The sequence below is a fragment of the Bactrocera oleae genome, chromosome 4 (assembly GCF_042242935.1).
Source record: "Bactrocera oleae isolate idBacOlea1 chromosome 4, idBacOlea1, whole genome shotgun sequence".
Classification (NCBI taxonomy): Eukaryota; Metazoa; Arthropoda; class Insecta; order Diptera; family Tephritidae; genus Bactrocera; species Bactrocera oleae.
Genome location: NC_091538.1, coordinates 48,684,421 through 48,703,273, shown reverse-complemented (window position 1 = coordinate 48,703,273; position 18,853 = coordinate 48,684,421). Strand labels below are relative to the sequence as shown.

Below are 18,853 nucleotides of genomic sequence, written 5' to 3'. Positions count from 1 at the left end.
GTGCAAATATTTAAAATAGTTTTTTTAATATCAAAAGTAAATTCAAACAGTCCAGACCTTCCTTGACTAGTATTAACTCATTAAAATGTTTTTTGACCTTCCGGTTGATACCGTCTCTATATTAGCAATATGTTCAACTCTTGAACGGAATTAAAAATTGGTGTAACCCCATTTCCTTGCCTGTTAGCCCAATATATCGAATTTCAGCCCACATTAGTAATATGATGAGTATAGATATTGGTGTTAACAAAGTTATACTTGTAGTATAAATACCTCGGGCATGAAGGAAAATGTAATAATGAAAAATTACCTATGGTATGACTTTTGATCCTTGAAAATTTCAAAAGTATAGTTTAATCGATTATACCCGAATGTAGCCGTTACTTACTTTAAATAATTAGATTTATAGGGGATTTAAAAGTTTACTTTTAAAACTAAAATTTAACCGCTTTTTATTTACATCAATTATACAATTATTATTTACATTATACATCTTCTAATACTCGTTCTAGTAACTGGTGTCAGCTTATGTAAATATATTTATATATGTACGTCTCTATAAATCTTTATTAAATTGCTATAATATTTTTGGGAGACTGAAAAAGGCACTATTATAGAACTGTAAGTGTGTTAGAACTATTCATATATGTATGTATGTAACATATGTATTGTATGTGGCTATATTGGCAAGTGAAACAGTGTTGACATACCTCAAACAACAGGAGATTCTCAATGTAGTTTGGAGCGCCAACAAGCAACGACGTGTTGTCGGAATATTGCCAAGAAATTCGGAGCGTAAAACATACAAAAAGAAAGTAAGTGAAGATTTCGATTCGATGCGGTGCCGTCATCTTCCGAGATGTGATATATTTTTTTATATTGTAAAGTGTTAAATAATTTTTAAACATTGATAAGTTTCAAGAGTGAAATGAGAAAAAAATCATATATAATAATATAATTGATTTACTCTGATCTGGATTTGGCAAGGTCAAAAGTAAATACTTGAATATGGAGACAAGAGTCTTGTTGATGAATGAGCTAAATTCATGTTGCTCAGTGTACGAAGTGCTTGAATTTGCAAACTGTAATGGAGGAGAAAACATATTTACATAGGTCGCACCAGGATCCTTTGCTATTTTTCTTTCGATAAAGTTATCATATTGAACAAAAGTTAATCGACAGCTTGCTTGAAAGCAGTTTTCTCTCCCTAGAATCGACTTTCCTGAACTCCTTTTTCAGTATTCTCAATGATTTCGTAGTAGTAATTTTATCGGAAATAGAAAGTTTTCAGCACAAATGTTAGGTTAGCTAAGGTTAAATGGTCGATTCTAACAGGAATCTCCCTTGAACAGCTTATAGTTGGCCCACTGTAGTACAAGTAAGAACTATTAGGATTGGGGCAAGACGAACTTTGATAAGCGCAAGTAGTACAATACTTGTAGATCTTTTATGTTCTAGTCTAGGCCAGAAGTATCTGGAAAAAGCACAAATGTACTAGCTTTCAAAAATTAGTATAATATAATATAAATAGTATATATATTGCCAGTGTGCCGGTTATATATATTATAGTTTAACAGTTACCAAAACTCATATTGATGGTTTCATATTCACAATATATCATATACTGGCGAAAGTATAGATGTACATACTATATATTATATAAAATAGTCGGCGCCAAAATTGCATTATTACAGTAATCAAGTAATAAGAACACTTGCATCTCGTGCTTCTCTCATTTCGGCTGACTCTTCTAACGACAGACAATTATCCATACATTTTTAACCGCCAACGTGTCGCGGGCATGTTTACCGACGAAAGTACAAAAAACTTCGTGGCGCCGAAAATTCAATAAGTAGGTGAATTTTGTGGGTTGACATTATGGCGTCATCTCTGAAGACGGAGCATATTCCTCTTACACTAAATATAATATATACATATGTACCTACATAAGTTTATATTTACGGACGGTTGCATATTCAATATGTATAAAAATAAATTTCAGTTTAATTGATCGAGTGACTCGAGATGTGCTTTTAATTAATGCTTAAGCTTGCTCGTATATAAAAATAATTAAAATTCAAATTTAGAAGAAATTAATACTTAACGTATGTTGTGTGTTTATTAAAAAAAATATTAGCTGTCATCAATTTGTTTAACCTCTGCTCTCTTGTTAAACATTTAAAATGTAAAAGCAACAACAAAGTGGTTGTTTTTTTAATGTATACCAATTGTTTGTTCGATTTGACACTTTCTAGGTTTTAATGAATTTTTTTAAGTAAAGGAATTATATATTCTTTAGTCTAAAATGAGAACAAGCGAGCTAAATATGTTAGTTAAGATACTCGCAAACGACACTGGCCACTAGCAACCTAATTTCTCTTTATATAAACTGAAAATGGCATTACATATAGATAATCTATGTATATACCTATATAAAAGAAAGTCGAGTTAACTACACTATTTATTACTCAAGAGCGGCCGATTTGGCTAAAAACTTGTGGGAAGGTAGCTTAGAACCAGGGGACGGATACAGGATAATTTTAATCTTTTTGTGTTAAAAGTCAAAACAATTATATATCAAAGCATGTGTTCAAATTTCATGTAAGAATCATTTGCAAATGTATTTTATTATAGCTAGCACAGAAATTTTTGTATACATATATATGTATGTTGTATATGGATTTTACTAATTGTTGTAACTGAACAAAGCGGTTTCTATTCTTGCACACAACATGTGGAAACGACAAGGCATTTATACAGGTTGGTTTGAAAGTTTCTATTTTCACAAAGAAATAGCACTACTAGCTCCAATTTTTTTTCAAGTTGGTTCATCTCTACAAGTCATTCAGTCAATTAATTTTTTGTTTGCAAGTCATTTGAATTTTTTTTAATATGGAAAAAATTTAATATCGCGCAGTGATTACATTCTTTGTTTTGAAATGTTTGAAAGAAAGTAAAAAGAAATTTATGAACAATGGTTAGAAGTGTATAAGGAGTCCTCACCTTCAAAACGCACCGTTGAATTTTGGGCTGGTGAATTTAAATGTGGTCGTACTAGACTTGAAGACGATCCACGCAAAGGACGACCAAGAACCGCAACCACATCAGAAATCATTGAGCAAATGTATAATATTGTTAGTGAAGATCCAAGTTTAACTAAGCGTGAAATTGCTAATTCTCTGGGCAGCTCAGACGAACAAGTACTTCATATTTCACGTGGAGACTTACATATGAAAAAGCTGTTTGGAAAGTTAGTGCCGCACGAGTTAACAATACCACAAAAACCGGATCGAAAACAAATTTCTCAGCATAATTTGGAGCATATTAAGCAGAATAAACCCGATTTTTGCGACGTTTTATAACTACGGATGAGACTTGGATCTAGTCACAACGATCAGCAAAGAAAATTAAGGCATCAGCAATCACAAAATATAACGAATTAAAGTACGAATTGCTTAAGCATCCACCGTATTCATCAGATTTGGCTTCCAGCGACAAATGTCTCTTCAGAAACCTAAAACAATTCCTTCTTGGAAAGCGTTTTTGGTTGAATGAAAGAGCTATATTATTAGGTCAAGTAAAAAGTTCGTTCGGTTTTTATCTAAGAGATGGCGTTATTGTTCATAGTACTAGTGTTACGTGTCACATCATGTCATACTATACGGCGCTGAAAACGTGTTTATTTGCGCTAAAAGTTTGTCTTTGACAGTTTTTCGATTGATTTACTCAGTTCGTTGTGAGCGCTCGTCAAAGGTGGACACACAAAGAGAAAATTCGCTATATTTTACAATTTTTCTTCGATCAAGGCGAAAAAGCAGCCAAAGCGGCTGAAAAAATTAATTTAGTTTATGGGCCTGATACTGTAAACGAACGTGTAGCACAAAAGTGGTTTGCTAGGTTCCGTTCCGGTAATTTCGATGTCAAAGATGCACCACGCGTCGGGAGGCTTGTCGTCGAAAATTGCGATAAAATCATGGAAAAAGTGGAAACAGACCGTCACGTGAGCACTTATTAAATTGCTGAGGAAATAAAGATAAGCCAGAAACCCTTTGGAACCATTTGCATAACCTTGGATTCAAAAAGAAGCTCGATGTTTGGGTGTCACACGAACTAACGCAAAAAACATGATGGACCGAATTTCTATCTGGGAATCGCTGCAGAATCGCAACAAAATCGACCCGTTTCTAAAGCGGATTGTGACTGGCCATGAAAAATGTGTCACTTATGACAATATCGAGCGCAAACGGCCGTGGTCAAAGCTCAGGGAAGCGGCCCAGACGGTGGCCAAGACCGGATTGACGGCCAGGAAGGTTTTGCTGCGTGTTTGGTGGGATTCGCAAGAAATCATTTACTACGAGCTGCTCCCCTATGGCCAAACGCTCAATTGAGCCCTCTACTGCCAACAACTAGACCGGTTGAAGGCAGCACTCATCCAGAAGAGGCCATCTATGATCAACAGCGGCCGAATTGTGTTCCATCAGAACAATGCCAGGCCACACACGTCTTTGGTGACGCACCAGAAGCTCCGGGAGCTCGAATGGCACCAAGTGATTACCATATTTTCCTGTCCATGGCGAACGCGCTTAATGGTGAGAAGTTGGCCTCAAGAGAGGCCTATGAAAATTAGCTCTCCGAGTTTTTTTGCCAATAGGGACGCAGCCTTCTACGAGAGGGGTATAATGAGGTTGGCATCTGGTTGGCAACAAGTTTACAAACAAAACGGCGCATATTTGACTTAAATCGGACAAATGTACACAAAGTTATCATCTTTTGAAAAATCAATAAAAAACCGAACGAACTTTTTACTTAACCTAATATTACAGCCGTATATTTTGCAGAACTTGCAGAAAGTCATTATAGGGATGGCATAAAATTATTGGATGATCATTGAAATAAGTGTATTGAAGTTAGGGAGATTATATTGAATAAAAAAATATATTTCGTACCAAAAACAGTATTTTTCATTTCTAGCGCAGAAACTTTTCTACCAACCTGTAATATCACAAAAGAAACCCGTATTCTCAGTTGCAACGTCAGGCATTGCGGCTACTTTACTTGATGATCGGCGAATGACGCACATGCATTCATAACAAACCAAAAACAGCATGTAACATAAACAAGTAAGGAAGGACTACGTTTCGGGTGTAACTGAACATTTCATGATCTTGCTACTTAATAAAAGCCCGAAAATCTCCTTCAGGTCTTAACAAAATACTTAATTATGCATTATTCGATGAAATCGTGAATATATTACGATCAAATTTGGTATCTTCTTGACTTACATATATTGAAAGCCATAAGATTAGACTTAGTTTTATTGCTATATTTTAGTTCCGGTCAGCTAAGGTTATATTAAAAATACCTTCAAATGAGATAAGTGTATGTATGTATGTGATATTAACTCGACCGAAGATGCTAAATTTAATATGCGAGTATATTTAGTTGTGGAAAGCGTCACACAGAGGATAGAAATTTATTATACGGTTATTAATTTTGTCATTGGTCAGGTATACTCGAGAACATATTTTGAAGCAATTGTATATATAAATAAACCTTGTTAGAATAACGAAAATCGTTATAAGTAGTATACTGTTCTGGGATGTATTGACCCGAATTTATCAATTCTTGACAATACCACATACTATTAACATACCACAGACTAATCTCGTTAAGGTATCTCACATACCATCACCAATCATATGGAGTAAAGTCAGCCGGATGTTCGAAAATCCGGATATTAGTTTTATGGGGATGAGGTCAAGTTTTCTCCCAATTTTCTCCCTTTTAATCACAAAGATACACTGTTATGGTTAAAAACCACTCTCTAATTTTCATCGAGATAACTTACATATTGGCCGATATACTCGTGTGCGGTATAAAATCACGCAGAAGTTCAAACATATTTATATTAAGTATATGGGAGCTAAGGGAAGTATATACCCGATTCAACCCATTTTAGACATACAGACATAATATTATCAGGAAAGAATTCGACCTGAATTTCAATTATATATCTCACACATTGACCGATATTTTCGGTAAACAGTCAACTATAGGCACTGGGGTCCACATATTTGGTACATAGGGGCCTGAACAGTTTTAGTTCGATTTTGACAATTTTTGGTCATAAGGTGGCACACTTTTAAGGCAGTATTCCTACAAAGTTGTATTCCGATACATCCATTTGTGCTTGATTTGCATACCAGAAAGTGAGACAATCAGATGAAATTTAAAATTGTGTTATATGGGAAGTAGGCGTGGTTGTAGTCAGATTTCGCGAATTTTCGCACTAACATAGGAGTTTTATTGTATTGAATAATTGATAATAATATAATGTAATGTATACCTTAGCCACAGCAACACGTGGATGGAGCCTTCTAGTGTAATATAAATGAAATGAGACCGTTTCTATGGAAAATCAATAATTTTAATTATTTAAGGAATCATAATCCTTTTTTTTTGCAGATCTCAGTCAATATGTCAGCTCAGGTCGGACCGGAACCATCCACGATCATTTGCCCAACTTGTAATAAGCAAATAATCACAACCGTGGACTATGCATCATCCACGAAAACACATTTGATCGCTTTGCTTTTATGTGTTATCGGGTAGGTCTTACCTTTAGGTGACACTTTTATTATATTATATTTATGTAAAAAAAGAGAGTGAAGACAGAGAACGAGAAATAGTGGGCAGTAAAAAAAGTCTAGGGAGATTTCGACTAAATTAGACGTTACGCCAAGTGGCAATTTATTTAAGAGTAGATATTGTAGATATTATAGTTTCGAATAGATTAAGCCTCGGAAATTGGAAATATAAAAGAGTTTATCGCACTGGCCTGAGTCAAAATTCTTTCACGCATTTTCAAGACCAGTTGTTCAGTTCACATACAAATGTTTTCTAGTTAGTTTTCTTGAATTTTCCAAAACTATAAGGTGTATCAACTATATTTGTTCCTCGATAGTGTTAAAGATGTTCATTCGTATCTTTGTTTTATGCTCAGCTACTCTGATCTTAAAAGTTTTGTAAAAGTTAAAATGTAAAGGAGCTGTTTAAAAATCGTACAGAAATTTTTAAGTATTAGTTTGCGATCAAAATCGTCTCATTTGTGCGTACTCGCTAAACATATCTTTCGGCCAAATATTAGCTCTCAGAGACCAATCATTTTGATTAATATAAAATTAGCTCTGAATTTAAATTGAAGTTCACCAAACCTGATCGATAATCGATAATGTATTCGCACGATCTGGAGAATTTGTTTGCCAACCATACAGAAAACCTTAAAGAACATATAAATCTACCCCGTCTAAAATATAATTTTAACATATTTTTTGTGATTCCAGCTTTTGGCCGTGCGCTTGCTGCCTTTACTGCACCAAATGTGCTCGTAATGTCGAACATCGTTGCCCTTCGTGCAACTCTTTCGTTGGAGTTTACGAACGTTGAAGTGGCTTATTAAGGATTACTAACAGTTATTTTCAACGACATCTACTATACTGTGTATATAAGCGTATATATGTATATGTAGGTATATATTTAACCTTTTTATAATAATCTTTCAGAAAAATTGAGATTCCTTATATGAAATATGAAATATACATAATAACTCGAATGCAATATGGGGAGATAATGCTCTTTTTAAACGATATAAACCTTTCCGTTTTTTTGAATCCGTAATATTGTTTACAAAGTTATAACTTCTATATTTTTATAATAAATATTATATTTTATTAAACAAAAACCGTATCCCCTTCTTCTAGTATATGGTATTCAATGAGTTTTTCTGGCAAAGATATCTAAGTATGGGAAGGTTTAAAGCAAGGTAAGTAACGAAGATTTCTAATAAAAATGATAAGTAAGCTCTTGCTCAGACAGACTAGGTTTTAGGAACTAAGGAGGTAACTAATTCAACTAGATAACTTTGTTTTTGCTTCAAATTAGTCTCAGACATAGCGAACATTAGCGGACTAATAACTCATTAAGGGGCTATATTCACTTGCAAGTAAAACCAAACGCTATTTGAAAATATTTTTTTTTGATTTTTGAAGAAGCATTTCATATAATAAATATACATTTACAGAGTTTAATGTTTATTAATAGTCGGCGATCCATTATGGAAAATTTTGTATTGCCTTGATAGGAGATGCCCGATCTCCAGGGAGACCTCCGAAAAAAACCTTCTGGCGATGAGGAAGATTTTTTACCTTAGAATTATCTCAAATCCAAAAATCAAAAGCAAATTGTATTACTATAGATGCATACAGGTAATGATGGAAGGACATTCAAGTCAAATTTTTTTTTCGACTTCCCACAAACAAAATCATTTTTTGTTAGCGGCTTAAAAAATCGGAACTATTATCTTAATCTAATTTTTTCGATCATTACCTAACAATTATATCTGGGAACTATGTAAGAAAATTTCCAGCTTATGGGTCCAGCCGTTCCGGAAAATTAACCTCACTGACTCTGACAATTGCGTTTTCAGTGTTCTAGAACTTGTGCCAGGAATTCCAAGAGAAGAAAAATAGTGTGTAGCTTTTGTTATTATTAACAAAAAAAAAGCGCCAACAAATTCATTCGCTATTTCTGTTGTTGAGCTTAACAAAATTAACCGATTCATATCAAGCAGTAGAAATACTTGATTAAAAAATATTCGCTGGTAAAAACCAATAAAAAATCATTCGCTGGGTAACTCTCACTCTTACGTTTAGAGAAGAGCATAAAATGTTGCACTTTTTTCGGGGGAGAAGGCAACAGTCTGAGAAAAGAGCAAACGAAGCTAAACAAATTTGAGAAAATAACAAACAAATTTGATAGCCCGAGAATAGCGCAGAATGAATGCTACATTTTTGTGAGAAAAGAAAACGCTATTAGATTAAACATCATTCAGAAAGAGAGAGAGAAAGAGAGATACAATTCTTAGAATATATGAGAAACAGTTAAATAATGTCCTGTTTAAGGCACAAACTTTATTTTTTCATTGTATTAGATCTCAGATTATGATCCCATTAGCCATGTGCCTCCACTTCTTGCTTCTGTTCAAATATCATATTATATGCCCTCGATTATACTTTCTCTACAAATCAATGAAATTCAAGGTAAACACTAAAACTGTTATTTCCCACCATTTTATTGATTTAAATTTTTTGCTGAGCTTTTGAAATATTTTCTAAGATAACTTTGAAAGATAAAAGGATAAATTACAAAATTATAATTGCACACGAGAGACATTGCATGCAGTTTTATACAGTTTTATTTATTTTTGTATATATATAAGTGGGCACAATTTAAGTGCATATATACATATATAATATGATCAGTATAAACATATGTTAATACCCATTAGAAAGTAGATAATCATAAATGGCGCAACGAATGCAATGTCACCAATTGAATAGTTTTGAAACGTCCTTTGTGGACGACGTGTTTATAACGGTAATAATTAGAGCAAATTCTAAAGTAAAAATATACAAAAAAATATTTGGAGCAAGAAAAATTTAATTGTACCTTAATTTCTTTTACCTTTAAGTTTAACAACTTTATTCGATTTTTTATAAAGAAAACTTAACCTAATCGTGTAAATAAAAAATAAAAAGTTTGGAATATTGGAAACATTTTCAATCAGATTTGAAAAATTTTTGGATTAACAATATATTTTCTGTGAGCTTTCCAACGGACTGCAAAAAGAAGAAAGACATTTAATTCGTTTGCATTGAAGCTAAAATACCATTCACAAATAAAAAAAATTTCCATACATAACATGATTTTGATCGTCCAGTTCGTAATTCAGCTATATGCTATAGTAATCCGATATCGGCGGTTTCAACAAATAAATTTTGAATTAGCAAATATTTTTTTTGCCACAAACATAATATAAATATGTAAAAAACTTGAAAAATACAACAACATTTTTTTAAAAAAATAATACATTATTTCTTATAGAGAAAGATCTTTCACGCAAAAAGCAACTTCATCGTGTATTTATTAAAAAATCATTTATTACAAAAATCAACTTCATCGTGTATTTATTACAAAATCTTATTTACTATACCTAATACTATAGTACTTTCCTCGAATTTCAAAAGACTTTCCTCGAAATTCAAAAACTGGAGGATCTCTTTCCACTTCTGTCCACATATTGCCATGTCCGGTATCTTCATTTATAAATGGGGCATTGATAAAAGTACTAGGAACTTCATCTAGACTTTCTGATTCATCCGAATCATACAACACATTCAATCAATGGCAATGGGAATGACTTCATATAATTTAGGCTTGGCAGCGAATGTGTTAAACTTAGAACCTTAGTAAACTTTGAAGAAGTATTGCTATTTTAAGTTTACTAAAACAAAAAATATTTATATGTAGGCTTGCCTACTATTCGCCGCTTGCCATTTTCGGGGATTCTATCGAAGACGCATACCCAATTTTAGAGTTATTAAATATTCAACTAATACTTAAAACCAAAAAAGAGCAGATTCTCGTCATGCATAATTTTTATCCACATTTCCATTTTTAAAGCCATTTGATAATTAAAAAATGAATAGCTGAAATTGCTACTTTTATGACTGTTCTACAATTTTCTTTTGCTATTATTTAACGAATATTTTATTACGCACTTAAAAATATCGGATAATCAAATATATTAAATAAAATTATCTTTTTGTAAGGCACGTTAATGAATGAGACAGACAGTAACCGACAGTGAAAATATTTTTGACTAAAAGTAAATTTTACATAATCATGCAAGTATTTGGGACAGTCTGTCAAACGTAGAAACATTTTTTATATATACCCTTGGTTGATTGGTTGAAAAGAGAGGCACAATTACGCATATTGTGCTCCGAAATACGTACCGATATGTAGTAACATATCTACACTTCTTGCAAGGTGTGGTCGAAAACAAGGCGTGAAACTCAGTTAATTTTTATAAGCATAAGGACATACTTAGGTATGTGGTATGTGTTCACTTGATTTGTTTATCCACAAAGGTCCTTTAGTTATTTATTGTGCTTTACAACAATGCAAATGGCTAGAGTGACATAATGTATTTGAAGGAGGAAGGAGTTAGAAGAGTTTTGTTGGGGTGTGCTTTGACCGTGAACAATGGAATGAAGCGTGCAGAATTTTGGTTGGAATTATCTACTTGTAGTATGAACTTGTAGTGTTATTATACTTGTAGATAGCAAAGAAAAAAATGTTTGGTAAGGGGAATCTTTCAGTGTGAACATTACACGAAGTTAAAATAGATTAGAATAATTGTCTAGCCTTAACTAAATAATTTAAGATTATACACGTCGACCAAATAACCAAAGCTCAGAAAAAAGTTTTGTAACCACACATTAATATACATGCCTCAAAAAGACACATTAAATTAGTAATATTCTCACCTCTTAGTGAAAAAGTAAATCAATTAAGACAAATGGGGAATAATCTACATTGCAAGTTCAAGTAGATTATGGAGACTGTAGTTGATAACCCCCCATTAAGGTGTTGTTTTAATATAGATCAAGGTCGACAAACACTGCGACTAAAACACGAATAAATAATAACAATTAACGAAGAACTAGGTTTGAGCCAAACCGAACAGTACAAGGCCGGTAATTAGTAATAGTTATTAGTGAAGTTGTCGATCCGTTATAGTTATTTTGGACACCAAACTTACTATATGTGTACAGTAACATGCTTACCTAATTTCTTAAAGATATCAGGATTATTATCATCAGAAGTATAAATATATTTTTTTTTGTGGATTATCATCACTCCAAATGCGACAAATTTGTTTAATAACCTTCTCATTCAACCAATCGTAAGCTTCATCGCTGAACAAAATATTCTTGTGAAAAATGGGATCGGTGGCCCCATTCTTCCATTCTTCACTTTAATTCTTTCACGCGATTCTCTTTTCATTTATTTCGCAAGTAACAGCTGTCAAAATAACTGACTGCGAAAAGGTATTGTTTCATTTTAAACCACATGTCTACAAAAAGGCACCCTTACAATAGAGCATTAGTTAGATTGGACTATTAAAAACTTTGAACAGTACCGTTATACATAATACTTACGTGAATTTTCAAATCTTATCATCAGACGATGAAATTCAATGTATTTTTTCGAAATTTGCTGGAATTTCTCAAGCAATTTATCAAAACCATGCATTTTAACCCATGGTGTAATAGACAGACACCCATTAATCAATTACACTGGTAAACAAAATTAAACTTTTTTTTACTTTTATGAAGTTTATAAACTGTCTCTTATCTCGCTGATTTCAAATTTACCCTCAGTTTCTCTTTAGCAGCTCTAGTTTAAGTGATACAGGTACTTCTTAAAATATCGTTGCTCGGCTTACTTGAATTAACTTTTAGGCCAAAAAAAGTACTAAATTTCATAAATAAACCGCTATTTCTACATTAAAAAGAACTTGTTTAAATGATCTGAATAGTTTTGGTGCTGTTTGTGGTGACTATAAGGACTACTTTGGGAAAATAAATACATAGAACATAACTGGTTAATATGCGTCGATCTTTAAATCGTAGAATTTGTTTCGGGTCAACAAGGGGGATATACCAAACACCCCTGTTTCATGTGTTTATAGGATAGCCCATCTAGGACAGAATACTAGACTAACAAGTAAGGAAGGGCTAAGTTCGGATGTAACCGAACATTTTATACTCTCGCAAAGTCAAATGGTATACTCGTTTGAGATTTCTTTGTGGATTGACTGATATTTTCGGTAGAAGGTCAACTATAGGCACTGGGGTCCACATATTTAGTACTTAGGGGTTTGAACAGTTTTGGTTCGATTTAGACAATTTTTGGCCGCAAGGTGGCATACTTTAATTGCATTATTCACGCAAAGTTTTACCTTGATATAATCATTGTTACCTGATTTGCATAGTGGAAAGTGAAAGAATCAGATGGAATTGAAAATGGTGTTACATGGGAAGTAAGCGTGGTTGTAGTCCGATTTCGCCCATTTTCGCACTATGACATAGAAACATTAAAAGAACGTTATGCACCGAATTTGGTTGAAATCGGTTAAGCAGATCTCAAGATATGGGTTTTCACCTAAAAGTGGGCGGTGCCACGCCTACTGCCTAATTTTCAACGCGGTTCCTATAAAGCCAATTTATACCATCTCAGAGATAAAATTTAATGTCTCTGGCGTGTTTAGTGCTTGATTTATCGCGCTTTTAGTAGTTTTTAACAGTACCGTTATATGGGGAGTGGGCGGAGTTGCCACCCGATTTCAACTATTTTCACACCGTCAATAGAAGTGCTAAAAACATTTGCTTCTAGTGAATTTTGTTATTATAGCATTAGCGGTTTAGGAGATATGCACATTAAACCTATTAGAGGCGGGACCACGCCCACTTTTTAAAAAAAAGTTTTAACTGCAGATGCCCCTCCCTAATGTGATCCTGTGTACCAAATAACAGTCTTGTATCTTATTGCGGAGCTTAGTTATGGCAAGTTATTTGTTTTTGATTAATAGCGTTTTGTGGGCGTGGCAGTGGTCCGAATACGCCCATCTGCAATACCAACCGTCTCACGGTACCAAGAAACATGTCTACCAAGTTTCATAAAGATATCTCAATTTTTACTCAAGTTAGAGCTTGCACGGACGGACAGACGGACGGACGGACGGACGGACGGACAGACAGTCACCCGGATTTCAACTCGTCTCTTCATCCTGATCATTTATATATACATAACCCTATATCTAACTCGATTAGTTTTAGGTGATACAAACAACCGTTAGGTAAACAAAACTATTATACTCTGTAGCAACAGGTTGCGAGAGTATAAAAAGAGTGGCCTATAAGAATGAATGTGGTACCGAGTAGTATAAATGTAGTGAATGTCCCTCTAGTAGCCAGAGCCGCATTATATTTCCTCCCTCTTCATATAAAGTTAGGTCTGATAAAACAGTTTATAAAAGCTTTAAACAAGGACGGGGAATGTTTTAAATTTATTAGTAAAATATTTCCGAATTTGGAAGCCAAATACTGCTGGAGCAGTCAAAACAAGACTGAACTAGAAGACTACTTATGGAAAAAAAGCACATAAAAGAAAGTTATTTTTTCATGATCAGTAAGAGTAATATATTTTTTAATTCTATAATTTTAGTATTTTTGGGTAAAAATGTAATATGTTTAAAATTTTAAAACTAGAGCTGATAGAGAAAAACTGACTACTCGATTTGGAATCAGCGTAAGCAAAATCATACAAAATCGGGTAAGAAACTTCAAAACTACTGTTACCAGGTATTATCTTTGTTATCGTGGTCATTTTGATATATGTTATATAATTCTAAATATATCTCGATTGATTTCAGTTGTAACAAATAACGATTAGGTGAACACAACGATTATACCCTGTGCAATATGTATAAGTATACTAATTATAATTTCTAATCAGCAATGTGTGATTAATGGACACAGTATACAGAAAGATGATAAGATTTGTGGAGAACAGTAAAGTCTTGAATATTGCAACGTGGCGTTTTTCTCTGAAAAGTATACAAACAAACATCTGTATTTCGTCAAACTTTGAGTCAACTGATACTAGTATTGCTCTTATCACTTACTGCTATGAACGCAAAGTTCACATAATTTCACAACATAAATAACTATTTTAAAACTTAAATGTTAGAAAAATATTTATTTTGTTAATAATCAGAGCTAACGAAAGATGATCATTAAAATATAAATTAAATAAACAACAACCAACTTCGAAACAAAAACTAATATTTGTTTACACTTAAGTTAAAGAGATAAAATATCGTTAGATGGTGCTAAATATAGTGTTAAAAGTAATATATTTGGTCTCACATTTTACATGAGAAGTCTTGCGAACTGAATATTTTGCTATCAGCAAAACGAAAAAAAATTAGCAATTATTGAAACTTCAAATTAAAAAATTAGCACTTAAATCGCATTACTGCACTTAACTTTACATCATAATTAGTAATTGGAAATCTCTAATAAATGTTGCAAAACAAAAAGAAATAACATTAATAATCTAATTACTAGTCATTACTAACAATAAGCATATGAAACCAGTTTGCCTAATTACTTTTTAGCGCGACTGTAATCAGCAATAAAATCAAGCTATTTGAATGTAAATATGAAAAAATCAAATTTAAATTTGCTAAGCGCATTTCCTTGTCATATTCTAGGGTCGTGCAATAGACGGCAGCGACAACAAAAAATTGAAATTAATTAAACTGCATGCAATACTATTTTTGCCATAGTGAAATGCACCGATTTTTTCAAAAACTCAGATAAATTATATTTGAAAACAATTGTACTTGTAATGTAGCTAAATTAGGCTCAACAACATTCTTAAGTAGAAGCCATGAATTTTTCACTTCCATAGCTTTTTAAACATTTCATTTTTCATTACTAACCCACAGCTCCATTTGTTGTTTCGCCGAATCACTTTGAGTAATGTCACCACCACTTGGACCAATACCGTGTAATTTGAGCTGTCCGAATTGCTCGAAACAGGTGACATCCCGTATGGAATACAGAGCATCAACAAAGTCCCATATTATTGCTTTACTACTCGCTGGTATGCTGTAAGTATTTATAACTGGCATATTGGAACATTAGGGTGGTCAGAAAATACAATACTTTTAATGAATAAATATTTATTGGTATTCAACTAAAAAACAATAACTTTTTTGTCGGAGATTTTAATCGTTATTTACTCAGTTTTAACACAAACTTGTGAGCTATTTCTTATCGGATAGTGCCAATATTGAAAGATCTATCCTACTGAGTCCGGTAAATTTAAAAAAATAATATAACTTTAGACAATCGTTTTGCCTGGGCTAATAATTAGCTATTGGGATAGCCATAATATAACCTCGAATACTTAAAACAGCATTTCAATCCAGTTCGTACCTTACCGAGTAGCATGTAAAGCTGTACTTTCGGAATTAAAATTAGTCATATTTCTCCTGAGATATCTCAACATAAATAAATAGATCTCAATCAGATTGTAGTACTGAAGGGATCCAAAAAATCGCTTTCGTGTGAAAAAATATTGTCGAATGCCTTAACGACTCATAATTACATCAATTCTTTTTCTCGACCAAACGAAATTCAAAGACACACAAAACTAGAAAACTGTAAGGCGGAAAACCTTACCGTTACAATTAAGAGCTCATACTTGGAAAGACTTTCTTAAAGAAAAAAAAAGAACTTTTTTGACCCACCCTTATAGCTATATGTATGGTATATATAAGCATGAGTTTCTAAAGGCTGTCGCTTTTTTTCTTTACTTCTAGCTGCCTACCTTGCGCCTGCGCTGTGTACTGCACGGATTGCGCACGAAATGTTGAGCACTACTGTCCATCTTGTAATGCATTTTTGGGTGTATACGATCGTTGAGTTCAATTTGATAAATTGCTTAGGTAAATTTTAACTAAGGATAGTAAGCGAAATTGGAAATTTGAACCAAAAAATTTCAATATAAAAAAAATCAAAAATACGATTTTCGAAACTTATTGAAATTATAATAAATTTCAAAAAAAATGATTTTACAGAAATATTATTTATTGCTTATATATTAAAGAAATATATAAGAATATCTTTAATTGAATTAATTATAGTGCCTATCCTTCGCATTTAGACTATAAGGTTTTTCTTTGACTTGAACTTGAAAGTCGATAAAAAAAAAGTTTAGTCATTACGAAATGCCGAAAATATTTGTGGTCTTATATAACTTTGTTACTTTTGGTTATGAGTTTTTCATTACACTTCTATATTTTACTACAAAAGCATGCACATTTTTAAAGAAATTTAAAAATTAGGCATGAAACACTGACAAATTTAGAGCTAAATCTTAAAAATGGCATGACTTTATTTATTTAGGAGTAAAAATTATATTGATGTGAATGTAGTCAAGTTATTCTGTAATATTAAATAAAAATTATGAAATATTATTTGCACATTACATACGAAAATTCTTATAATAGTTATATGGTGCCTACGGTAAGTTGTCACCCGGTTGTTATTCATTTTAAGCAGATAGATACACTGTGATTAGAAAAATGCGCTTTCTCATCTTCATCAAGATAATTCACATCTTGGCGGATATATGCTGTATAAAGTTAATCAGAACTTCGAAAATCTTCATATTAGGTATAAGAGGTAAGGGAAGTATTGACCAGATTCCACGCATTTTTGGCATACTATTATCTGGAAGGGATTCACTCCTAATTTCAATTATCTATTGTATTTAACACGTTGACCGATATTTTCAGTAAAAAGTCAGCTATACTTGTATGTACTTGTATTCTGACGTACATATATTTGGTATATGGGGGCTTGAACAGTTATGGGCCGATTTTAGAAAGTTTCAAACTTGAGATCTCATACTACAAAGACACTATTTGTGTGAAGTTTTATACCGATATATTCATCGGTACTTGATTTGTATACTGGAAAATGAACGAATCAGATGGAATTAAATTTTATGTATAGGGAAAGTATGCCCTCAATTACAATTACTACCGTGGAATAGAAAGTAATCCCACACCATTACTGAAAACCTTTTTTTTTGAACATGCCACTCGATATCAGAATTCCAATTTTTTTAATTAATGATATGACTTTTAGTTTTTGTAATCCAACTCATTAAAGAGATTTTCTTCAGTAATATCAATTACAAAATTATCTAATTATCGGTTTCAATGGAGGTTTCCACAATAAAAGATTAAAGAATTCCAAATAATTAAATGCTTTTAAAAAATCAATATGCTTTACTTGCTCATGGCTTCATCATGTTTCAGAATTTTTTTCTCTGTGCTCTCCCAAAATACAGATATACCTTCTGCTCAAATATAAACGAGACTGTCTCAAACAACAAAAACGGTTAATTATTCTTCAATATTTATTCTATCCCCTTCAAAATAGTCACCATTAGAGTTCACCATTAGAATTCTCTTTTATGACTTCAATCGACTGAAAATGCTTTCCACGAAGCGGCAATTTGAGTTTAGGGAAAAGAAAAAAGTCACACGGTGCCATGTCGGGTGAATACGGTGCTTGCGGAACAATATTTACGTTGTTTTTGGTCAAATAATCGCGTACAAGACGAGACGTATGAGCTGGATTTTGGAACAAGTCGAGCAGACACACGTCTCATGCCCAAAACATCGTGAATAATGCTATGAGCGGATCCATTTGATATGTTGAGCTCACTAGCTATCTCTCTTTCAGTCACGCGACGATTTTCCAACACATATTTCTTTATTTTTTCGACGTTTTCTTCGTTTATTGACGTTGTTGGACGACGATCATGGGGCAAGTTCTCCAGCGATGTACGGCCGTCCTTGAACGACTTATACCAATCAAAAATACGTGCACGTGATAGGCAAGACTCCCCATATGCCTTATGCAACATTTCCATTGCGTCCGTCGCACTTATTCCATTGGAATAACAAAATTTAAAACAAACAGTTTATGATCAACATTAATTTCCATAGTAAAATTCGAAAAACACACTCGAGGTTGACTTGTTTATAGTGCCTTAAAAAAAAAAACTATGTGACAGATCGCGCTCAAATTTGACATGTAAACATATAACAGTCCTGCCAACCTAAGCAAATGAAAGTATGGCCATATGTCATGTCCTCGTCGAGTTATGGATAAAGTCTCGTTTTGCGTTAAGCAGAAAGTATATACATATATAGAATACAATACAGATTCCCTTCTAACTTTCCGATTTTTTGAGTGGTAGGTTCAATTAACACAGTTATTTGAGTGGATTTAGTCGGACTTGCACCAAGGTGGTCTTATAATTCCAGTATACAACGAGCAAAAAATAAACGAAGAAT

At 33.0% G+C, this 18,853-nt stretch overlaps 1 protein-coding gene across 3 annotated transcripts; it reads left to right on the top strand.

Annotated features, from left to right (window-relative positions):
• Nucleotides 1-705: 705 nt before the first annotated feature.
• Nucleotides 706-16,925, top strand: LOC106623146 (lipopolysaccharide-induced tumor necrosis factor-alpha factor homolog). 3 transcript variants are annotated; one of them, XR_011395962.1, is made up of 4 exons: nt 727-815; nt 6,466-6,608; nt 7,344-7,500; nt 7,563-7,741. XR_011395962.1 is itself a non-coding variant. In XM_070108165.1 (4 exons), the coding sequence occupies exons 3-4, from the start codon at nt 15,456-15,458 to the stop codon at nt 16,401-16,403; spliced, it is 234 nt and encodes a 77-aa protein (XP_069964266.1). In that variant the 5' UTR covers nt 732-815; nt 7,344-7,822; nt 15,422-15,455; the 3' UTR covers nt 16,404-16,925. The 3 variants fall into 3 exon arrangements, 2 of the variants coding, with proteins under 2 accessions (XP_069964265.1, XP_069964266.1); XM_070108165.1 differs by lacking the exon at nt 6,466-6,608 and adding exons at nt 15,422-15,586; nt 16,301-16,925 and having other exon boundaries at nt 732-815; nt 7,344-7,822; XM_070108164.1 differs by having other exon boundaries at nt 706-815; nt 7,344-7,741.
• Nucleotides 16,926-18,853: the final 1,928 nt, after the last annotated feature.